This window comes from Apium graveolens, chromosome 11 (genome assembly GCF_009905375.1).
Source record: "Apium graveolens cultivar Ventura chromosome 11, ASM990537v1, whole genome shotgun sequence".
In the NCBI taxonomy this organism is placed as follows: domain Eukaryota; kingdom Viridiplantae; phylum Streptophyta; class Magnoliopsida; order Apiales; family Apiaceae; genus Apium; species Apium graveolens.
The window spans coordinates 62,217,227-62,243,035 of record NC_133657.1 but is presented as its reverse complement, the minus strand read 5'-3'; the positions used below and the strand labels follow the sequence as shown (position 1 = coordinate 62,243,035).

The following is a 25,809-nucleotide window of genomic DNA, read 5'->3' as shown; positions in this document are numbered from 1 at the left end:
GAAATCCAGAGGGACATTGAACACACAATATCGAAATTCTGGTGGAACAAGGGATCAGGGGATAAAAAAGGGATACATTGGATGAGTTGGGACCGGTTGAGTAAGCATAAATCGGCTGGACGAATGGGGTTTCATGATTTTAGAGACTTCAATATTGTGTTATTGGGGAAACAAGCTTGGAGATTTTTATCACAACCATCTAGTATGGTTAGTAAGGTATTTATAGCTCGATACTTTCCTACGGTAAATTTTCTTGAAGCGAGGTTAGGAAATAATTCTAGTTACGTTTGGTGAAGCATCATGGAAGCCAAAGAGCTAGTGGCTAGCGGAGTAAGATGGCAGGTGGGGATTGGAGAGGATATATATGTGCTCAGACAACCATGGTTAGGCGATAGGGATCATCCATACATTGATTCGTGCTCACCACAGCTGGAAAACAGAAAAGTATATTCTCTTATGATGGTGCACCAAAATAGGTGGAATGAAGAGATCCTCAAGGCGTTATTCAACGAATGGGATCAGGAGTGTATAAAAAAACCAAGTTGACAGAGACTGGAGGGAGGGATAGCATATATCGGTGTCACGAAAAACATGGAGATTATTCAGTAAAAAGTGCTTACAAGCTGCTGCAAGTTCAGAAATCATACTGGAGAAGGTCTGATAGTAATAGCCTCTGGAGTAAGATTTGGCGTATCAAGGCCCCGGCTAAGGTATTAAATTTAGTATGGCGTTCTTTATCTTATTGCTTACCTACGGTGGTCATGCTGCAGCAAAAAGGTGTGGAAGTGGATCCAATGTGCCCAGTATGTAAAAGAGAACCAGAGACTATCGATCATGTCTTTTTACGCTGCTCAGTGGCAGTTTAGTGTTGGCAAATGGTTATACCAACTGTCCAGGGCCAAGGGGAAACATTATCACAGTGGTGGGAGAATGTTGTGGCTAAGTGTGATAATAAAAAGAAGGAAGAGGTAGCTGATGTCTGTTGGTCGTTGTGGAAAGCGAGGAATGAGTTAGTTTGGAACAAGAAGGCGTGTAGACTTTATGTTATAGTTGCTAATGCTAAACAATACCTTGAACAATGGAGATATGCCCAAAGAAAGGTTTCGTACTCTATGTTTCCGCAATCAGTGGAAGGGGATGGAGAAGTATCTTGGGTTAAGCCGCAGGAGTCAGAAATTAAGGTATCTGTGGATGCAGCACTATTTGAAGAGTTTAATACCTCTGGGATTGGGTTAGTAGCTCGCGATTCAGAAGGAGAAATGATCATGGCAAAAATTATATGCATCAAAGAGACTCTGGATCCTGAAATGGCAGAAGTGATAGCCATCAAGGAAGCTCTCAGTTGGACTGAAAAATCTCCATGGCAGCATATCACAGTTGAGTCGGACTGCTTGCTTGCGGTGCAGTCAATACGCAGTAAAACTCCTATGTTGTCTCCATTTGGTCGTATGGTTAAAGAATGTAGGAGGCTACTGCCAGAACAAAACACAGTGTCGTTGTCATTTATCAAACGATCTGCTAATATTGTAGCACATGAGTTAGCTCGTGCATCATATTTCTTTCCGGATCGGGAGTTCGATAGGAGGTCTGTTGTTCCTATTGAAGTTGATGTTGCTTTGAAAGCAGATTTATGCTAATAAAACCAACTTGTTTGTCAAAAAAAAAAGTATGCGCATTAGTCGTAAGTGCTTGATAAAAATCATCATATAATTCTTCTTTCAAGTTTCCATAGGGAGGAGGGAAAGAGCTTTCATCTTGAACTGGTTCTTTCAACTGTGAAGCATCTCCACCTCTACTGAGTGTCATTTAGGAGCAGCTTTTTGTTCCTTGCATGTTGAGAGTTTGATTGGAGGACTTGCTTACATGATAATTTACTTGTTATCTTTCGAGGTACGAAAACACTTATAACTGATAATTTTTTTTGAGTTGAACTAATCTTAAAATTATAGGGTTAATTATCAAACAGGTATAAATCATTTGCCTTGAAGAAAAAATTATAGAGTAATGGACTTTACATAATCAAGTCCAACAGTCAAGTTTCTCAAGCATTTGCCTGAAGTTTCTTCCGAGCCTTAAAGAAATGTAAAAGCAAGAGTTTATCGAAAGATTACAGCAAGAGTAAATAGAAAGAAATCGAAAATGTTTATAAAATTTGCTGAAACTGGTAACGTTGCTCACACATTATTCATTTAATTTTTGTTGTCAAGGTTTCTAATTTGAAGCAAAAGCGTTGGTTGTGCCAAAGAGATTTTAATCTGGCAGGTACAGTGCTGCTGAAAGCCTGGTGAATGTTCTACTGTCAGCTATAACTAATCAAATGTAGCTTTTCAGGACTCATTGAAGATTTAAGTTGGTTTCGCTCACATGCAATTTCTTGAAAACGAACATGAAATCAACTCTTTTCTTTCCCTTTTACTCTACTTGCTTCATGTATAGTACAATTTCAGAAAGATTTCTTGGAAAATGTCAATTTCAAAAATTTAAATAACTCAAAACACTTAAGTCTAAACCTCTGTTTACCAGTAAAAAATCTTTGGTTTTGATTTCTTATTATCAATGGTGTATGCTAAATTAAACCTAATGAATCATTTTCAACATTCAGATGTAATAAGTCTTAAGGGATGCCAAAACATCATAAGTGCAGTGAAGAGAACAGGGCAATGTATAATTTAAGTTAACAAATGTATGCTAGATTAACAAAACTTTACAGATATACTACAAATCTACAACTGTGCAGACCTGCAAACACTAAGATATTTGTAAGTGACATGGGAAAAAGAAAAATGTTTATAATTTATATGTTTTCAGTGAAGCAAGAAACTAATATTGCAACTGATAGCATACTTGCAAGTCTATTCTAGTATGGAGATGAAGCCATGAGTTTAAGAGGGAATGTCCAGCTAACCTTAGGCTTTCCAGGGACATATTGTATCTCTGTATGATGTAGTTTATGTACAGATTTACCTTGATTATACAAGAATGCCGATAGAACTGAATATGAACTTTTCACGTTCTTGCGATTCTATTTACCTATTATGCAGAGGATCAGGAGATGAGGGCACTTCTCTGTTAATATTACCAAAGAATGCCTCATCAGGAATTTGACTCCAGTGGTGAGGCTTTTCTTCAACTTCTTGAAGAAATCTGGCTGCTACAGCTACTGAGTTTAGTGCACAAATACTAAGAAGAAACAATATAAAGTAGGAAATGCAATTACACCTTTTCGACATAATTATGGTGATTGTTTTGATGGATATAGGATCTTTTGGAATGTGTTTTTCTGTTGAGTTGGGAGAAGAAAATTTGTAAAAGGATTTGAAAATTAGTGCTTACAAATATAAGCTTAATAGTGAATATATGGTACTTCAACTCTTTACCAACTTCCATTTTCAGTGTAATTATTTAGTTAGTTATGTATGATAATACTATTCTCCATTATCTATGTTGGTTTGTTTAACTAATTATTGTACAATATAAAGCCATCAACACTCTTTTACCATATTAATGTGCTACTCAAATTATCAACCATAAACCCATTTCAAACTAGTTATTACAACTCTATTTATTTATAAATTTATATTCATACCCATGATATCACCATGTGTTATTTCCATGATCACGTGTATCGAAATCGAATACATATTGAGTAGTAAAAGACTTGTGAGCACTGTGAGTCGAGTTTGAGTATAGAAGACGCAAACGAGAGTTTATGTTTCGGTGAAGAAGAATTTCCAGAGTACAATAAATACATATAATCACTCTCCTCCTCCAGCCAAAAACCACAATTTCAGGATCTCCGGTCTCACTTTCAGCAGCTAATTGTTTTTGTTTTTCCTATTTTATTCATTTATTCTTCCTAGAGTGTAAGCCGCCCAAGTCTTGCTACAATACAATTTTCTAGGACTCGTTGTACTTGCTCTACGCTTTCTTCCCAAAAATTGTAATGGTTGTAGGAAATTTTTGTTTTCATTATGGATACAGTTTTTACCAAACAACACCATTTCCAAAAAGGTTCCCTTAACTTTTGTTTTGTCTGGGCTTCTTGTTAATAAAACTATGTTTAATTTTGTTTCTTCTTTTGTACTAGCTTCTGGCAGCTCTCTAACTACTCACTACTTGGCTGGTTTACTTCTTTTACTAACAAATTTGTCATTGTCTGCAGCACATCTCCCTCCACCTTGTCTCTCTGTCTGCACAGGTCCTGTGACAATGTGTTTCAAATAATATTTCATTATTTACAAATGCTCTCTCTCTCTCACTCACACACCCTTTCTTAACAAATTAAGTGTCTGTTTGGGAAATCTTAAAATAAGTAACTTATGACTTAAAGTGAATAAATGAGTAATAAGTGATAAGTTAATAAATACTTATAAGTTATATAAGTGTTTGGATAATTTAACTTATAAGTCAGAATTGTTTTTATATTAATGAATTAAAATAAATAATTTATATATATAATTATCTTAATTCTTATATTTTAAGTTATATTAACATTTAAAAAAATATATTCTAAAATAAAATTGATAAAAAAATGAAAAATCAATAATAAGTTGTGAAAAAGTACGATGTTACCAACATTCAACTTATCAGCTTATAAGTTGTAAATTCAACTTATAAGCTGGGTCGACAAACACTCGTCAATAAGCTGTTACGGGCTTATAAGCCAATAAGCCCACTTAACGGAATTGCCAAACGGACCCTAAGAATTACTAGAGCAAATCCAACAACTCCCTTATATGAGCTATTAAGTTCAATTATAAGGATTTTGACAAAAAATGACACTCTAACAGTGTCTTAGTACTTCCTTATATCACTTATAGTGCTCTCTTAAAACATTTTTAGCAATAAAAAATTCATTTCTCTCCCTTCTTTTTACATTCTCTCTCTCTTTTTGTCCATATCTTTTCAAATATATTAATATAATAATAATAAGGAAGGAAGATAAAGATTATTGTTGGAGTTGAAATTCAAAATCATATCTTAAATCACTAAAAGTTAATATTTTATAATATTTATAAGAAACTCACTAGAACACTGTGGGACTTGCTCTTTCTGTTTCATAACCTATAATAAAGTTCAGTATGTAGGAGTATTATGTTTTCACAGAAGACTTAAAATTTAAATTTAGTTTCTACTAAACATATGCAATAATGCATGAGTGAAAACTTGGGATTGGAGAATGCATGGGTCACTGTTTTCTTAAGTATTGTGACACACAGACAAATATACATGTAAATTCATTTTTTTATAGACATGCGCGACCAAGATTAAACAGACTGTATATAAAACTGCAATTTCTCAGTAGCAGATAAATCATTTTTGCTGCCCAGGGCAGTAGCATAATTGCATGCTTAGATGATGCTCTTGTGTTTTTTAGTCTTTTCTTATTCTATGATATTAGCCTTTAGGAAAATGCTTGGGTACAAAAATTTGTTCCCAAAATAATTATACATGTAAAAATTTGTTCCAAAAATAATTATAAATGTCACATATTAGATATTTATTAGTTAAATATAAAAGAATCACTTGTATTTACACTAAAGTACCAATTAAATTATTTAATATTATCACATCACCCTTATCATGTCATTTTGTAACTATTTTTTGCGCCCTGGCATCATTACTCTTAGCCTTTTTCCGGACATTTTTATTTTTTGCCAATATTGCGGAAGCAGCTTTGCTTAAAGCTTTGCTATGCTTCATCCTGCTACTTTTAGGTTGCTACCGTGAAGCATATATATACGAGCTGTTCATGGTGCTACTCAGAAATTACTTTAGTTAAAACATTAAACGTGAGATCTATCAATTGTGTAAAGATCATGTCTGTGTAATAACAGAAATATATGGATTAATTGTAGTCCATATTTAAGAAACCAAACCTGATTACACAATCTCCGCAAACATTCTGTGGAATGTGTATTGGAAAATATTAAATATCCCAAATTTTTATATCAAAAATTAATCAAGGAAACAGAGGATGTGACAAGAAATATTATAAATCATAGAGTAATCTAATGAATCGAATAGTCCAATAAAAAATTGTTGGGTCATAAGCAACAGTTGTGATCTAAAAATCTAAATTTTGATCATCAATTGATCGAAATACTGATCCAAAATTTCTCACCAACTCCAATAATATGATACAAATATTTGATCCAAATTACTTTTTATATATAATAATATGTAGATATCATATTAAACATTTTTATCTTATATTTATCATTTAATCATTATTAATAATTTATGTAACATTTCATAAATTAATTAAATCAAAAAAAATTAATACACATAATAATATTATAATTGTGCACTTAATTCACGAAAAACACATTTATTGCAATAATTAACATACAAAATATTATTGATACACACTAATTTTCCGAATTAGTATATTCTTCCCACGAATGCTCAATTAATGCATCTCTCTTTATTTTGTATTTTTCTAAAACAGTCAAGGACAATATTTTGATTATCTCGGAGGAAACATAAATAGTTTGTGCGACTAAATCAAAATTTTATATTTTCTAATATCGTTTTCGAGTCATTTTGTGTGTTGTAATTTCTTTTATGTACTTTTTATTTTATACAATTTACTTCTATTTAAATTTTAATAAAATTATGTTTTCTCATTATTTTAAGTTTTAGTTTAAAAATAAATTTTGCTAACTATTAATTTTTGTTATTAATTATATAATTTAAAAAAAAAATTAAAATCTCATAAACTATAAATAACAAAACAATTATTTTATATTAAATCAAGTGATCCAAATTTGGATAGTTATCCAAAGTACTGTTCACCCATCCAAATTTGTATCAGGATCCCTGTTGGAGGAGAATTTGAGATAATCTGTCCCAAATTTGGATATTTGATCACAGTTAGATTTGCCCTAATAGCTAAACTAAGAACGATTGAGACAGAAATTTGGATTATTTCATTAATTTACAACATGCCTGTTTTATCGATTTAATAAAGAAACAAAATCAGATAGCAAGAACAAAGCTTCTGGAGTACAAGGAGAAAGATGATTTCAAAATTGAATTAATAGAATATATTTTACACGACAGCGTGTCTTTTAATTCGTTTCTGGGGAAAACAGCCTGAGCCAAACGACTGAACCAATTAACTCTTTGCTATAGTCTATAGTATGTTCACTTTCAGTAATATGGGAGCTATCAAGTACAATCCTACACACTGACAGTGAACAAATACAGCTTTAGCACCAAAGACAGAGCCAACTGCAAAAGAAAGATCCCAGCTACAATAAGGAACCACCTTTCACCTGCGGACTTGATGTGATTACGGAGATTAAGTGCAACAAAGGATGCCGACATAACCCCGGCTACACCAGCAATAACCCATCTAAAAAGATCCACCGGAATGACTGACAAGCACTGGCGACAAGACAAAGAAACAAGATTAATCAACACCTGGTTGTTTCATAAGAGTGATGATTTTATTTGTTTGTTACAAGTACAGTAAATTCTGTGATTTCGTTTTTATTTCCATACATGCAAACAGACTTGCTACCATGACACTACATTCTCTAACTAAATTAGTTAACAACTTAACATTTTGTGAAACAATATTATTTTCATTTTTTTCCTTCAAAAAAAGAACTTGGATCAATACCTTTAAATGAAATATTAATATTTCACTGGTAGATTGATTTTTCCTAAACAAATTTAACAAAGATGCAAAGTTACTTGCGAAAATGATCTATGATCTGTTTTCCAATAAAAAGTATGATATATATCTTTTGGGTTTTTTCACATTTGTACTCTAAATTCAAGAATAATACATAGCACAAGATCCTCTGAGTAAATTATTTAACCCCGTTACCTCAATAAAGACTTACTTCGCACGGATTTTATGAACAAACCATCAATTAATTCTGGTACCGATATGCTGTGAATGATGTTTATCACATTATGGCTGCTAGTCTATACCATTATGTAGATATCCTGATGAAAATTACAGTAGCAGCAAAGAATATCGCATCTACTTGATATGTTAACATTATATGCATATCACAACATTTAGAACATAAAGAATGTTTAGGCAGCAGTCAATCTATTTGCCACCTTGATGAAGCGATCTTTTCAAAAAAAGACGATGAATAAATAACAACTACGCTATTATTATTATTATCAGCATCTACAGTCCCAGAGATCATATGAGAATGCCAAAGAAGTAAAAGCATAAAACTTACCAGAGCTGGAATGAAGACAAACAAGGAGTAACCATATAGACATAACAGCTGAGCTAGCCCAGATGGGGCGGAGAAGTATTTGAGAATCACGTATAAGCAGATGGGAACAACAAGGACATAGCCATAGAACAATCCAGCAGACCATGTCACCAGATTTATGTCATATTCCCACTCTTGATTCTTCAACTTGTGCGCAAGATAAGTAACAAACGTACCAATGGCAGCTGCCACGAATATTAAGGTAGTGCATATCCAAAATGGTCCATAACTGATCAGCATAACTTAGCACAGTAAGGACAATAATCAAAATATTAATGTATTGAATAACTAATGAGTTCACTGAAAGAACTAGGCCACACCTAAAGCTGTAGAATGCCGAAATCCAAATGATACTCTTCCTAGTAGGAGAACAAAATTCGTGATACTGCTGAAACTAGCATTAGGTTTTATCAAATTCCGATATTTTAGCCACTTCATAGTTGTTCTTATAAAAAAATATTATAACCCTAGTAATATCTTCATTAGGTGATATTACATCTCAATGTGCATCAACCAATAATTGAGCCCGCTACACTTATGTACTACGAAGCACCGACACCGATACTGCGACACGGGACACGGGATACGGGACACGGGGATACGTCAATTATCGAAGTGTCCTGGATACGGTACACGGCAAAAAAAAAGTAATAAAAATATAAAAAATATAAGATTTGTATATGTCAAATATTGAACTACTTCATTCATAATAATAATAGAGTTTCCTTCATAATATTCATTCATAATATTGATAAACTAGTGGAAGATCTATTCTACATTTTCATTCAAATGATCATCTATAAAACAACAGCAGCTATATGTGTTATATATATATATATAGATAGATGTATGTATATATTTGATTGTATAAAGATAGGGTTCTGTGTTCAGATGAAAGATGAAGAGGGGGTTATAAAAGAGAGAGACACAAAATTAGGATTAATATAAGATGAGTTGGGCTTTTAAAAAAAGATTTTGGGCTTCTTAAAGATGATTTTGGGCTTTTTTTATGGGCTGAGTCGGTGGGCCGTGTCGGTCGCGTGTCGAACCCGTGTCGTTCGCGTGTCGAACCCGTGTCGGTCGCGTGTCGGGTCGCGTGTCGGTTGCCTTTTTCTGTCGACACGCCACATGGCGTGTCGGACACGTATTCAGCCGTGTCGGGCGCGTGTCGCCGTGTCCGCCGTGTCCGACACGGGTACGGCGCCCTTTTTGAAGTGTCCGTGCTTCCTAGCTTATGTACCTTTATGACAACATTATTAGTTTCCGCACTGTTAACATGCAAACTTATCCATAGTGGAGGAAGAAAATAAATCACTATACTATAACCAAACACTTTATGTTGCTTGTGCTCTAGGAAGCACGGGTGCGGATGCGGGTGCTGGGATACGTGAATTCGGCAAAATTCAAAATATGGGGATTCGGGTGCGGGGGATTCGGCAAATATTAAAAATATATTTTATATATAATTAATTAAATATATATATATATATTCTGTATAATTAATTAGCAAAACTAATCAATTAACTTTCATTAAAAAATTTATTGCCAAACAAAAATAAAAATTACTTTCTAAATACAAGGAAAATTTAACATTCAGTCATAAACTCATCCTACAATAACTAACTATTAACTTTATTTTTGTCATTAACTTTATTACACTAATTTCAAAAAAAGATCAAAAAATTAAAGTCAACTAAATAAACATCTAGAATATACGTGGGCTGAGTATGGGGAGGGCCTCACGCTGTCATACACGACATCACACTCTGTGATCACAAATATACACACATCGCCAAACCTACACATACACAACCAACGAAAGATAGAATATAAAGAACAAATCAAAGAATACAAACATTGCAGATCGACGATATATACACATGTATATATATATATGGAAGGAAGATAGAGAAGGGATTATTGGAGTTGAATTGATGACAGCAGCGACTTTCATGACCGGAAAATTACGAAAAGTGCCCCTCCCGTATCCCCCTCCAGTATCCCCCACGAATCCGGGTCGAGAAATTCGGTGATACGCCGGGTGGCGCCCCAGGTACGCACCCAGGCGCACCGCGCCACACCGCTGCACCCAAACCGCACCTGGTGCGCGGTGCGGTACCTAAGAGCCGCACCTGTGCTACCTAGCTTGTGCTAAAATGGGTTAATAGGCTAAATCACCACTCAACTCATGAACAACTTGCAGATGGATAACTGAACTGAAAAGGCTTGCAATTAACTCATTCAACTATCAAAAATTTGCAATTGAGTTTCACCCGTTAAAAATGTTAAATATTAGACGGAAACATGACTTGGAGTGATGACCTGTCTAACACTGTTTCCTGTGTGGCTTTGTCCAAATCTAACACTGTTTTATGCGTGGCTTTGTCCAAAAAAAAAGGGATCTAGTTTGACCCAACTCCTAAAATACTCGTATAGTTATACTAATCAAACTTATCTTTTTCCTTTACCTCCATTTTTAATTCAACAATTAATTTTACAGACCTTTAATCATCACTTCTTCAATGAACCCAAGTATGAGTTTCAGCATTTTTTAAATTCTTGTGTCTTTGTTACTTAATTAAAGTAGTGTTTCGAGTGTTCATGCTTGGTGGGTTTGGTCGAGGAAGTTGTTCTTGATCGGTTGTAAATTTTAAGTATGATGAGAGGTTGAGAAGACTAAAAAATTGAATTTGTAAACCAACCTAAGAACAAGAAAAAAAAGTGTAACCTGTCTCCACGATCAAACCGAAATCTCTGGTGCAAAAACACCTCAACCCCATATATATAAATGCAAGCATTTGCATATAGATGCTTACCCTAGAAATCCAAACAATAAACGGCCCCCGCCCTTTTACACAACTCCAAAATCATCACCATCCCTATATTCTCAAATTCAATTCATCAATTTCTTCTCTCAAAGCATCTTTTTCAAATCGACCCCTTTTTACTCCATGCTTAATTTCATACATGTGTGTGTAAAAAAGTTAGTCTATAAACGTGTATGTGTGTGTATTTATATATGTATAGATCGTGATGAAAATATGTGTTTTCTGTTTTCTGGGAAGAGAAGTAAAATTGAAAGTGATTAAGATGATACAGAGGATTTATTTACTAAAAGAAATGGGTTTGAATGAAAAATTTGGTTTGAATTAATAATCATTTTCAGTTACATGGATATATAGTTGGACACCTAGCTGGAAGTTGACATGGAGAAAACTAACAGGTTCCATTAAAGTCAAACGACAATTAACGGTCATGCAATGTTTTATAATGTTTAATGACTAAATCGTAAGTTATATCTAGTTTAGTAATGCGTTAGCAAACTTTTTGAGTACAATGATTCACTTGGAAGTTGATATGAAAATAATTTGCAATTTGTTGGCTCAAATTGCAAATATTATACTAATAAACACATATAAATTACTGCTCTTAAATTTATTGCAAACCAAAGTATATAAGCTCATATATAAATTAAGTAATCTTTGCGACCATAATAGCAAACTTACAGATCTGGGCGATCAGAATTCTTCTCGTTGAAGATCCCGCTAAATGGGAGAACTGAATCTTTGATTCTGTCTAAGACATCTGATGTGTCAACATCAAAGTAGGGCTTGTAAGCACCAACAGTGAATGCCCGAAACCAACCACCTGATTGGGATTCATCTGAGGATCCAGGTCTCGGTTTTGAAAATGTATCTACATGAAGATACAAGAAAGATGAGAATCCAACATGATCTGATGTACTTTAAATTTCCTAATGAAGCAAAATAGACTCTAATGAAATACCAAACTATGTCAAATTGCACCATTATCAAACAGTTCTCCTGGAAACCACCTACATATGAGAGTATCTATATATGCACAGAAACAATTTTAATACAAAGAACGTAATAAAAAATTATACGCTTTTGTGGATAAATATTTATAATCCGTATTCCTTGCACCATTCTAGTCTTTACCAATTAAAACTAAAACTCAAACCCAACAATTTGATATAAAAGATCAATTCTCGTTTCTAATCATCTTCTTCACGAACCTTATCATAGAAAAGTTGAAATATTTCATTTATCACATCGCTCCATCATCATCTTCCCCCTTCAATCTTGTTTACAAAATTTCATTCGGTCAATACCATCTCCCGTCTGGTCTATAAGTAGTGCTTAATTGAAGTAATGACTATCAGCCTCTAAAGTATAACTAGGCTGCAAATCAGCTAGTACACATACTCTACATACTTGAACAATAATCTCGAATAAATCACATGCAGCAATACTTGCAGCTTCTTATCAAATTTAAAGCCAAAATTCTTGTTCTAATTCTAAAATCAGATACAATGAAATAACTCATCTCTCTCTCTAACTCTCTATCACACACAGTCACTCATACACGCGGGCGCGCACACACACTCATACTAACACACAGAATAGTATTATCAGCAACAAACAAGTAAATGAATCCACACATAATAACACTTCACTCTGACATGATATACAATCATCTTCTTCTTAACATGATATTAACATGACTTTATATTGAATGCTTAATTCTCCTTTATAATCATTTTCTTCACGAACCTTATCGTAAAAATTTACAATAGTTCATTATATCACTTCACCCTAACATGATCATCTTCCACCTTTAAAGTTGTTTACAATTTCTCATTCCGCCATCACTTTCCCCGCTCCTTTCTACAAATAGGGCTTAATTGAAGTACCGACTATCAGCTTCTAAAGTATTACTAGACTACAAATCATTTAGTACACATACTCTAACCAGATGTACTTGGACACGAACCGCAGTTAAATCAAATACAGGAACACTAGCAGCTTCTAAAATCAATAAAGTAGGTCATCTCTCTCTCTCTCTCACACACACACACATGTACACGCACTACAATCAAGTAAACAAATCCACATAAAAACCACAAGTGTACCATCAGCATCACGAGGAGGACCGGAAGCCTTGGAGATCTTCCCCTGAGATCCGGAAGGCGGAAAAGTCTGAAGATCCGAATCTGAAACAACCCAATTTACATCCAAATTCCTCAAACAGTTCAATTAAATCAAAAAACAAGTCAAAATCATCAAAAAAGCAAAAGCAAAAAGAATACCACTAAATTTAACCGAGATTTGAGCAGGCGAATCAGACACTGCCTACAAAATTAAAAAAATAAAATCAAAATTCAGGCAATCTAAAAAATAAAATAAAAAAGTTGATAGATTTAGAGAGAGATGAATATACATACAGGAACAGATCCGGAAACATTCTGGTTATCAATGCTAGTATAATTGCCGGACATCATCTTGACTATACAAGTTGTGTAGTGTATGGATTTGTAATTGCAGCTGAGAGACCTGTTTACAGATCTCCCATTCACCCCGTCCTTTATGTCCCCTCCCAAGTTTTTCACTCCTCGCCCTTTATATTTTTTATTAATTCTACACAAACACATTTTTCTTTTTATTAATTCTTCTACTTTCTTTTTTGGCTTATTTTTCTTTTTTACATTCAAGTTTGTACGATTATCTATACTATTATCTATACTATTATATTAAATACGAAATATTAAAAATTTGGTTATTGGTTCTTAGTCACTCAATTTAGAGCTGTCACATGAGAACTGTTAGATATAATTTTAAAAATTATTATTCAAGTGATAGAAGATCGAATTCTACAATCAACATATTATCAAAATTATAATTTATAATATATAATGCTAAAAACGACTGTGCATCGCACGAGTTATATAATAGTATTATATTAAAGACGAAATATTAAAAGTTTGGTTGTAGGTCCTTGTTAGTCGCTAAACACGCGCTAATAATACACGCAAGTATACGCGTTCGCGAGTATTATAAAATCTTTTCTAGTTCGTTCCCACAGAGACTGGCTTGGTTAACTAATTAATTCATGCACTTAAGTAACAATGTATGGTCATTACTCAATGCTAAGACGATAACAAATTGAGGTTGTTTATAACTAAGAATTAAACTACAATTATAACTAAGAGATTAAAGATGATTGAATTAATATATATGACAAATATGGGATTCTAACTTTATTAAATACTTCATTCAAGAGCATTTTTGTTTTTAACCTTAGCATGCAATGATGATGACACTAATCAGATAACACGAAACTGATAAACGTTAACTTTCGTTGCACGAATACCATACTACCAGACATCCACAAAAGAGAGAGAAGCTGAATAGACACCAATTATATTGAGACCCTATATGTCTATAGAATTTGACAACATAACGGTTTAAGCACAAGTTATCTATCTTGATAATATAGGGCAAGTAAGATGGTTAAAATTACCTACGAATCATGCATAACAATAACACATGAATCTATACTAGCATGGCAAATTCTAAATCCTTAAATTCACTATCGCTTCATTAAAGATTAACTCACTATCTTATAAGTTCGCGACGCTCATAAGACGAATACGCACAACCAATACTAGGTTATCATACAATCACCACACACTAAGGCATCGAAACAAATTAACCAAAGAAATCCATAAATAAATCCGTTAGAACCCCACGATAACGATTAGCCCAAAATCGGATTCATCATCAACGTGGGTTCCGATGAAAGCATGGTATAACACACGTAGTCTTTATAACTGTTAGTCCCTTAACAATATAGCAAGAATTACAGAAGGGGGGTTGAATGGAATTCTTGAACCTTTTTCTTAAAATAAAAATGTTCGAACTCGAATATAAATATAAGTGTGTTGATTAGCACAATGCGGAACAAAAACTTAAGTGAATCAAAACACAAGTAATTAAAAACAAGAGTCTTTAAAAACTTTCTGGTGGATTTAAACAATTCCACCAGAGATATATATTATATCGAGAGAACTCTGTGTGCAAGAATGCTCACAGCTACTTAGAAATATGAACTACTGAGATTACAGAGAAATGCTAATAATTCTGCTTACAAATGTTTCTCACTTTTTTTATCTCAGTTATTAGTTTCTATTTGCTACTTCTTGGTTTATATATTACCAAGATTACAAAGTCAAAAGACAGGATCATTATAAAAACTATCGGGTCTAATGCTTTGTTACTTTGTTCTCTATTACCCAGTTAATAGGCTTCCTCATTCCATTTGCATACACTTCGACGCATGTGACCAGTTGTCACTGTCAACTGATATTTGAATTCTTTATCCGTTGAGTACATGATCATCCGTCGACTTTATGATCATCCGTTGATGGCTTCATTGATCATCCGTCGACTGCTATATTAAACATCCGTTGATAGCTATTTGATCATCCGTCGATGGCTTTGTTAATCATCCGTCGGTAGCTATTTTGGCACTTGACTTCAATTCATTTATGCAGAATTACAAGACATCATCTATGTACAATTAATCAACTTATTCTGCATATCTAGTTAAAGTCAACATGACTTATATGCTACTACAGAATGTATACAAATGTGTATGCAGAAATGTGCTACAGACTCATTATTACATAAGTTACTCACTCGATGGATAATAAGTTATCATCCGTCGGGACTATAATGATTTATCCTTCGGACTATAATCCTTATCTGCCGAGTGCTACATTATTTCACTAAGTAAAATCTACTTAGGTGTTTTGTTTATGTAATCATCAAGTACACAACATATGCACAACAATCTCCCCCAATTTATGTCTAATGGAATTGTAGCCATAAATTAAGAGATACTTGATGATAACAAAACACCCTAAATATACAGCTTTAAGGAAAAGTAGATAATACTGAAAAGTGCTTCAATTAATCAAAATGTACAAAGTTTAGCTCACAGTCATTTTCAAGATGCTCCTCTAGCCTGAGCAGATTTTTCTAGTTTCTTGAAGGTCTGGATCTTCTTCCAAGCTTTCTGTTGTTTTCATCAATCTGATTTTAGAGCTGCCTGTGGAATTCCAGTTCATCAGATTCTGAGAGATTTAGCTTTTCTTGCATTTCCAAGAGAGTCTCATTGCTGGAGATGCTCAATTGGTCTTCTAATCTGAAGAATCTTCTCACCCCTTTGTCATCTATGAACTCCATCAGCCAGTAGGGCCTTAGATGCACTCTTCTCCCTGTATATGGGATGATAAGAGTCTTTGGGAGTGCATCTTTAGCTCTGACACTCCTTAGTTCTTCAATCTTCTTCAATACTAGTCTTCTTGCAGTGATATTGAACCCAAAATTCTTCTTGAAGGATGAATAAACTTTAATCAGTACAGCTTAGCTCTCTTGAAGAATCCTGTGAAGTGGCCACTGAATCTCCTTTCCTCCTTTATACTTGAACACTAACCTTTCAGGTAGGTTCCTGTATGCATCAATACTTCTTACTTCATCTAGTTCATCCAGATAGAGGTTTAGATCAGAAAAATTCTTTGATGTCACACAAGTACAAGTAGTCTCCCTTATTGACTTTGGGCTGAGCTTTAACTACAGACTTGGATTTTAGAGGTGACAGCTTCAATTTCTTGACTGCTCTTGACTTTGTCCTTTTTGGCTTGCTAAGGATTGGTAGATTGAAGTCTGGAATTGGTATGTTCTCCCATTCTATTGGCTCATCCTTGAGCACAATAGGTTCACCATGAATATTCCTGTAGGGATCCACCACCTTTATGTCTTCAAATACCACAGATGGCTTTGATGCTAGAGTTGTAGCTGGTGTGGATTCCTTAGGAAATTGATCTTCCAATTCCTTGTCAACAATATCCAGTTTCCTTTTAGTTCTTTTAGCTAATTGCTTATTTCTTAGAGATTTCTTCTGTTCTTCAACTTGCTTCCTTGATTCAGTTGCTTCAGATGGTTGAGAGGGAATTTGTTGTGATGAATTTACAGCATGTAGCTTGGCCAAGATACCAATCTGCTCTCTCTTTTATTTAGCCTTTTTAGCATCTAGAGCGGCCTGCTTCTTCTCCTGCTTCAATCTAGCTTTTTCTTCTCTCTTTGCTTGAGCAAATTGAGGGTGTCCATCCACCACACAAATTTCTTTCCCATTTCTGAAAATCTTAGCAATCCTCCTTTTATAAACTGAATCAGCTGGATCTGTATAGAAGATAATTGATCTTGACAGAAGCTTCTTCTCATCAGGCTTGGGTGTCTCATACACAGTATCCAAGGGGTTCTTCAAGGATGATTTTGAGTAGTTTTCCATTGGTTTAAGAATCATTTCAGCCTTTGGAGACTTGATGCAGAAAGATTGTCCTCTTTCCAGATAGTTCATGCTCATCTCATTCACATCAATTTGCTTGACTTGAGAGTGATGGATGGCTGACTTAACTGGCTCATTGACAAGTTCAAACTTTTTCTGTATCTCATCATCAATCTTCTTCCAGTTGACCAAACTCAACTGTTCTTTCTCAGCAACTTTTAAGTTAGTTGCTGCTGCTTGAATCAGATCTATACCATCTGCAATTGGTGGCTTTGAGACAGTAATTGAAGGCACAATTACTTTACTGATTTGTATCTGAAGTTTCTCCCCCTCACTTGGTCCTTTCTCCCCCTTTTTGTTATCATCAAGTTGAGGAGTCAAGCCTTGTGCTTTAGCCAGTTGCATTAAAAGACTAGTCTGAGACTATTGATTTTGAAGAATAGTGGCCACAAAGTTTTCAATTACTTGAACTCTGTCTTCCAATTTGGCCAGCTTCTTTTCAGCATCTGATTCTCTTCTCAGTCTCAGGAGAAGATCCTGCATGGTACCATAGGGCATTATTGAATCCAGCTTCTCAGAATTGTAGGTCTTCAAGTCAGCTATATCCTTTTTGAGTTCATCCACACTCAGATTCTGTCTTAATTGTTGTAATAACCCCAATTTTTGAGAAATTTTGAAACCCTTATGAATAGTGTTTTTGCTGAACGAGAAAACTTTTCATGCCACGCTATGTAAGGGTTCTGTTATTGATCTTATGGGATATTATTAGTACTCTATGTGGTATATAAGTGTATGTAAAGATCGTCAGAATCCAATTCCGAACACTTTGATTTTTCCCGGAAATCCACAAGATACGGAGAGAATTGAGTATAAGGTAACAGGATAAAAAGGATTTAAATTAAAGGATTATAGGAGAGGATCATAGAAGGAATACAATATATTGAGAAAGGTTAAGGGAACCTAAGTAATAAGATCCCGGGTATGATCCCTCAAACGATAAACAAGAACGGAAGATAAGCGAACCGTAAAACAAATAAGTGACCAAGAGACAAGCTTGTACAAGAAGCCAGGGACTGTGACATCATCAAACCACAAGGTGTGGACAAGTGGGAGCATTATGACATGTGCAAGGTGACATAAGCATGACATGGGAAGGAAGGAGGTGTGGTGGCTTTGTAACCACACAAATTCAAGGGCAAGAAGGTAATTGACTAAAACAAGCACAAAAACCAAGCAACCAAGCCAAGAAAAATCATTTTCATCAAAAATCAAAAAGCAACCAAGGCTTTGTTCTTGAAGCTCTCGGCTTTTTACTATTCATTAGGCAAGAATTTTCAAAAAATTCAAGATCCAAGCTTCCTAAATTGGTGAGTAAATTCCCTAATCATCTTCATGCTTAGTTAGGGCTATACCATGAGTTTAAGCCATCAATTCCTTCTCAATCTTCTCCATTTAATCAAAGAAGAAGACTATGAATAGTGTTTTCAAGTTTTTTTACTTGAAGTTTTCTTGTTTTTCTTGAAGATCCAAGCTTCCTAAGACTTCTCAAAGCTTCTTAAGGCTTCCTAGCTCATCCCACCACTTCAAGGAAGGTATACCATCTCCAAACCCTAGATCCCTATGTATTATAAGATGATTTTAATTGGTAGGATGATATTGTAGCTTGTTGTTGTGATTTAGAGTTTGGGATTTGGAATGGTAGTGAAATGGAATGGTAAATGTTGTGGTTTTGATTAAAAGAACTTAAGTATGGTTAAACTAAGCTTAGGCATAAGTATAAATGATTAAATTGAATTGGTTGGGGTTGTTATGATGTGATGAGGATGGATGTTGGTTGTATGTTGGATTTGAGGTTGGTTTGTGGTTGGTTTTGAATGGTTAAAAATTGGGAAATCGCGTAAACATAGCCGTCGTAACGTCCGATTTTCTTTGGACTGTTTTTGTGCATAGCATTAGGACCCGAGAACCCCCTGCTAGATTATGACCACTACCATGTTTAGATAGCTCATGTTACGAGCTTCGTTTTGATATGTAGTTCGTTCGATTCTGATGCACGGTTTAGGAGAAACGACCGTTTCAAGTAACGGCGTTTCGCGAACGAAACTTTTTCCCTCGCCTTACTTTGAAACATAGGTTAAAGACCAAAAAGGGTTAATTAATGTATGAAACATTTATGGTAAGTGTGTTAGGCAGTTGGTAAGACACTCGCGAAGGAATCGCTTTAAAACTCGTAAAGGTTAAATTATTAAAAATGGTGGAGCCGAGGGTACCCGAGTGACTTAAGCAAATCAGTGAGCGCAAAACAAGCGTTAGAATCTAAGTTAGTTAAAGTATAGATTTACAAGTGATTTTGGTTTAATTCCAACTTACTTGTTGTTTATAGGTTACCAGACTCGTCCCGAGCCTTTTATCACCCCAAGTCGCTCAGGCAAGTTTTCTACCCGTTATACTGTTGTTGTGATGTAAATATATGTATATGCATTATCTTGTGATAAGTGCATGATTGTTATTAGCAATTCTTGCGATATATTGTAGCATGTGATATGGTATATATGCATGCCTGTTTCATATTCTTGAAATATATATATGTTGGTTCAGTTGATAATACCTATGCTAGAGGATAGCGGTATCTTGCATATACCCTTAGTGTAGGGACCCAAAGGTGAAAAAAATTTCTAAAACCGGGAGTCGAGGATCCCGAGTAGATTTTGTATATATATGGATATGGATATATATATATATATATATATATTTATATATATATGGTTATAGTTTTCCAAACTATTAATCGAATAAGGTTTATTCGATAACTTTAAACTTTATTTTATTTAATGAATATTATTACGAATATTCATTCGAGGACTTATGACTCCTTTTATTTTATTATTTGAATATTATTACGAATATTCATTCGAGGACTTATGACTCCTTTTATTTTATTATTTGAATATTATTACGAATATTCATTCGAGGACTTATGACTCCTTTTATTATTTAATGAATATTATTTGAATATTCATTTGAGGATCTATGACTCCGATTATTTGCTGAGATATATTCTGTATTTTATTAAAGAATAATGTTTCGATAATCAAACTTATTTTCGGTTATTCAAATGAAGATAATACTTTCATATAAGTATATCTTTGGTTATTTAATACTCGTTTCAAGTATAAATTTTAATACTTCTACTTCAATTATTTTTATAAAGATTATTCTTTATGGGAATATTATTTAATTAATAATATTCAGTCATTTTCTAAATATTCTGGGGACTGATTTACTTCATTAAATCAGCTTTACTCCAAACACTCTATAAAGTGTTTTCGAGTCTTCAAAATGATTTTTAAAAGTTAGAGCGGATCCCAAAACTCATTTTTATATTTAAGATCTTCCTTTTTAAGGGGATTTAAATACTCGCTTAAAACCTGAGGGATCCGGCTCTGTGGTGTATTTTATATTCGCAACAAGGTTGCAGTTTTGGTAAATGAATTGATTACTTACCCAACGTTCGGGAAGTAAGTCCATCTATTGAGTCGGCATAAGCAACATGGGCTCAGTGGGCGTCCATGATAGTGTAAGTGGCTCAGTGGGAGTCCATCAAATGCATAAGTGGCTGAGTGGCAGTCCAGCATAGGTCCTAATGCGGCCAGGGTGATGACCAGTGGGGAATTCGTCCATCTACTAGTAGAAAAGGTTACTTATGGGTATCTTTGCCTGATCAGCAAGATATCTGGTTTATGCCAAAATTCTTTTCCTTTCCAAAATTCATTGGATGTTTCAAACTCTGTTCATACTTTATATAACAGAGGTTCCAGGAAATGTTTAAAGAGATATATATGTGGATATATATATATATATCGGGACTAAATAAAGTATCTCGTAACTTTATTTCATTCAATAATATTTCAAAGATTGAATCTATTCAAATCTTGTCTTGTAGTCTCATCTATGTGATGAACTTTTGAAACTGGTTATAACTTGAACGGTGGTAGTTCAAGTAGTATTGGGAAAGATATAAGTATATTGGGGTATTTGGTAACCTCATCTTTTAAACTTATATCTAGTTAATAATTGTCTTATGAATGACAAAGATTTTCAGAAAAACGTTGAGACAAGGTTAGATGTATGAGATCACCTTGCAACGATATTTTTTTTTTATTTTATATATACAGTTACACACTGGGATTTTGTGTATATTATGCATGGAAGAGGACTTCCAATATTTTGAAAAGTATATATGTATATATACTGAATATTTTGCGACTTCATCGCATTAAGATATCAAACTTGGTTCATTTCTTTTGACCAAGACTTTCATGAGTACTATGAGAAGGCTCATATATTGTTAATCATTATACATATTATTTTGGCGGGCTTGCTGCTCACCCTTGCTTTCTTCTTTCATCACACAACATCAGATAGACAAGATGAACCGGACCAAGCTTCCGATTCGCAAGAGGTTAGGAGACGTTCCGCAGTTTTCTATAAGCACTGATGCCGCCATAGCTGAGGTAGGAACTACCAATAGGCTAGGCTTTCAACTTTTGATGTATCAGATTATGTATATTTATGAATTGTAATAATGGCAAAGAAATGTAAATTTATTCAGAAACCTGTTTAAGGTGTATTGGCATATAATTGTGGAATAAAACGACTTGTGATTATTTTTGGATATTCATCTCTGAGACTATAACTTGTGGTGTGTGTGTTTATTGTGGGGTCAAAGTACAGAGTAGTTGATTATTTATTAAGATTGGGTGTTGTTAAGGGAAATGGAACTCGTGACGACCCGGATCCCCGACCCCGGATCTGGGGGTGTTACAGAAATGGTATCAGAGCCAAGCGTTATAAACCTCAGAGATGATGGGGCGTTAAGATAATAAGTTCACTAAGATAATAAGAACTCTTGCCAAGTTCATAGTCGGGCTACCTAACGTAGCACTGACAGATAAAACCCTTACGGGAACCCTTATAAGTATCGTGATAGTAACATAGTTCGTTCTCGTATAGGGCAGCGGAGCACTGAACCTTGAGGTTCAGGAGCATCAGCATGAGGATGTTTTATTACAAGTTGGAGATCAAATTGTGAATCCGATGGAGTACCCTAATGAGGGACCGGATGAGGTTCAGATAGAGAATGCTGCGGTTGAGGATGTTATTCCGGAAAGGATTGTGGCTGAGGAGGATCCTGATGAGAATGAAGAGAGGACCGCTGAGGAACAGATGACAGTAGTCAGGGCGATTACCAGAGCAAGAATGGCCGCGAGGGTGGCACTAGAGGATGAAGAGTTACCAAGGGCACAAAGGTTAATGAGGGCAGAAGGAGTGGGGCCTTCCACGACCCCAATTATACCAGTATCAGACCCTCTTCCAGAGGCTCCTGCAGACATCCATGAGGTTCCACCAATTCCTGTCCCATCCCCTGTACAGAGCCCAGCACATACTGAGGAAATGCCACCTTTATCCCCTGCACCATTGTCACCTGATACCGTGCTTGGTTATCCATTTGGATCTCCTGGGTCTGCACCACCTGCACCCCATGGACTGCTAGATGCTACCACTCAGGCTTCTCTTATCGCTGATTATCATATGACTTTGGGTGGCCTGTCAGAGGCCCGGAATGTTATGAGTGATCTGTTGGATCGACTTACTGCACCAAGGATTGAGGGTGGGATACTTCCGGCAGGATTAGCGTATAGCATGGAAAGGATTGAGGCTACCACCCGTGTTACAGCTAGGGGCCATCTTGAGGGTCAGGTTGATCCAGCTCTACTTGCGACTATCTTAGACCTCATCACCTCTGTGATGGAGCAGGTTAGGGATGTCGTGCGTGCTCGCATCTCTTAATCCATGGTAGTGTGCGGAGCCAGAGCAATCAAACAAGGGTTTCATGTAGCACCGCTTTTGGAGGATTAGCCTAAGTTATGAATGATTAGTTTTAATGACGAGATGACTATCTATGGTAGTACTTTTGGGATAGGAGCGATAAGTTCATATGATGTAATCCTCTTTAATATGTTCAGTTGTTGTACCCTCGAACAAATGGTTAGGTATATATTCGTTAATTTCAGTTCAGATCAGTTTGATTGTGATAAATCACATTGTTAATTGCTCTATTAACACTTAAGAGAATGTCATGAAGTTTATCGAACTTAAGAATTCATAATTTGCAATCGTACAAGGACTAAACGAGGGGAAGACTTAAGCAAAGTAAGTAAGACAAATATCCGGAGATTCTCAAAAATTTTCCAAGTAATATGCCCCCACAAGGACAAAGATTAAGCGCAAACCTGGAACGTGATAATCAGGGAGGTTGCAATTAAGATATAAAGAACCCGGAATATAATAAAGTGGAAGATGAAGGTTTTAAATTAAAAGATGACTCCAATTATGGGGAGTAGGAAGAAATATTTAGACTAAGAAAGCAAAAGTCGAGCGAGATAAGGAGAACCGAGACGGTACTCCTATACGGAAATTCATGAACCTATCTAAACAGAACTTATATTTTATTCCCAACCACCACCTTGAGGAAACAATGTGGTGTGAAATTCTTTCAGAACCTCTAAGTCGCTAAGCTCTTAGAGTTCCAAGGAACAAGCTGGCCCAGTCGAGGCAAGAGCCTGGCTAAAGGAAATATAGGAATCATTTGAGATTCTAAATGATTGACGAATCACAAAAGACTGTTTTTATCACTTACCCTCCCAAGAGAGAGACCACCCGCTGGTGAAAGGCCAAGGAAGGCACGGACCAAGAGATTATAATAAACTGATTAAAGTTCAGCCAATTGTTTTCGGGAAAGTAATTCCCAAGGTTATGGAATAGTGTAAAAGCTTTAGAGCCAGAACAAAGGCAGACGAGTATGACGAATTATGCATCTAAGTTGTAAAAGTTATCAAGATTCGTTCTGAAGACACGAATCCAGAATGACGGGATGTTTGAAATCAATGCTTATGTTGTGTTGGTTCATAAAATAACGATAAGAGAAAGGAATATAAAGGCAACAGAGTTTGAGGAATGATAAGGGAATTGGGTATGAGGAAACCCTAAAGACTCGTAGCAATAGAAATAGATAAATATGCATTCGTCAGGATGAGGGTGATTCACCATGAGTTAAAATTGATGGGTGAAGGCATAAGAGATGCATATATTTTATCCCCTTTAAGTTGGGAGGATTCGAGGAAACATTGAGATAGTTCGAAGGATAAATAGTGAGACGCGGATAGACTGAGGAGACAAGGAAGTAAGAAATTAGGAAAATTGGATGAAGGAAGTGACCTTCAAGAATGTGAAGTGTAAGACCGGTGGCATGATACCCAGGAAGGGAGACGCCAGGTATGAAAGATATCCCAACATTGAGATGACTGTTGAGATAAACAACAAAAGTAAATTAGGATTTATTAAGAAGAAGTTCACGTTGAACACGACCAATATCTTCCAGATCATCCATGTGATCATTACCAAATCAGGAAAGAAAAGTGGATAACCATTTTTATCTTTTGGAGGCCATGTGGATTGACCTTAACTTAAATAAGGATGCTATTGTGAAATTCGGTATAGACTATCGAGGTGGAAATGATTGAATAAGATACCCTTATCAGGGATATATGACTTTATTTATCCATGGAAGAATGCTTGTACCTTTTTAAAAGGTGGAATTAAGGATAGAACATCGATAACTTAAAACGAATCCTAGGGGAATGCATAAAGGTTGGCATTTCACCCTTAATAGGGATAGTATGAGTTTTGACAGTATGAATTGGAAAGGGTTAAGGTAATAATAACCTTTAAGGATCAGTGGAGAAATTTTTCAGAAGTAAATAGACAATGGTTCTAGTATCAGTAAATGGTATTTGATATGCCCTGTATATAGGGAATACAGGAGGAACGATTGAAGGATAACCTTAGAGGTTTTACAAGGAGAAAGGAAATATTCGAAATTCTCAAGAATAAAAATGTTGATAAAGGAAATATGACATAATTATAATGTTGCCAAGTGAGGCACGTGTTAAACCACGAGAAAGTATGGATCGAACCAGTAATGGTCGAAATTATTCGGGGCAATTAGGACTTAAGATAAAAGATGTTCTAATTATGATTGAGAGTCAGTCATGACAGTGATTAACCTCTAAAGACTGAGGCAACAACTTATGGAAAAATGGTGATTTTTTTTTTCTTTTCTTATCAGATGTTAAGGAAAACATCTTCACATAAGCTGTGATTGAAATGAGGTAGAAAATTTAGTTGAAGGTGGTTAAAAGACATTGATTATAAGGAACTATTACTATCAGGGAAGGCCAAAGAGGTGGCCAACACTTTAAAGGTAAGAGAATAATTATAGGCGCGTGTGCCAAAAGAATATAGTGATGATGGTTAAAAATGTGAAGGTTGAATTATGGTTAGGAAGATT

The 25,809-nt window shown here is 35.1% G+C and overlaps 2 protein-coding genes across 5 annotated transcripts; one reads left to right on the top strand and one right to left on the bottom strand.

Annotated features, from left to right (window-relative positions):
- The first annotated feature begins 875 nt into the window (after window positions 1-875).
- On the top strand, window positions 876-1,637 carry LOC141695540 (uncharacterized). Its single transcript, XM_074499779.1, has one exon. It carries the CDS (start codon window positions 876-878, stop codon window positions 1,635-1,637), a length of 762 nt encoding a protein of 253 aa, XP_074355880.1.
- Window positions 1,638-7,009: 5,372 nt separating this feature from the next.
- On the bottom strand, window positions 7,010-13,678 carry LOC141697073 (uncharacterized). 4 transcript variants are annotated; one of them, XM_074501274.1, is made up of 8 exons: window positions 13,495-13,678; window positions 13,360-13,402; window positions 13,183-13,263; window positions 11,756-11,945; window positions 9,993-10,047; window positions 8,570-8,643; window positions 8,211-8,478; window positions 7,010-7,392 (listed from the first exon to the last, which is right to left on the bottom strand). In XM_074501274.1, exons 1-8 carry the CDS (start codon window positions 13,549-13,551, stop codon window positions 7,186-7,188), a joined length of 975 nt encoding a protein of 324 aa, XP_074357375.1. In that variant the 5' UTR covers window positions 13,552-13,678; the 3' UTR covers window positions 7,010-7,185. The 4 variants fall into 4 exon arrangements, with proteins under 4 accessions (XP_074357375.1, XP_074357376.1, XP_074357377.1 ...); XM_074501275.1 differs by having other exon boundaries at window positions 8,570-8,637; XM_074501276.1 differs by having other exon boundaries at window positions 8,570-8,634.
- Between the last annotated feature and the right edge of the window lie 12,131 nt (window positions 13,679-25,809).

Coding starts and splice junctions, on each gene's coding strand:
- LOC141695540 (XM_074499779.1), top strand. CDS start 876: ATGGTTATACCAACTGTCCAGGGCCAAGGGGAAACATTATCACAGTGG.
- LOC141697073 (XM_074501274.1), bottom strand. CDS start 13,551: ATGATGTCCGGCAATTATACTAGCATTGATAACCAGAATGTTTCCGGA. Junction 11,946..13,182: donor TCCTCCTCGTGATGCTGATG/GTACACTTGTGG, acceptor ATCTTCATGTAG/ATACATTTTCAAAACCGAGA. Junction 8,644..9,992: donor GTGATGTCGTGTATGACAGC/GTGAGGCCCTCC, acceptor ACCTAATGCTAG/TTTCAGCAGTATCACGAATT.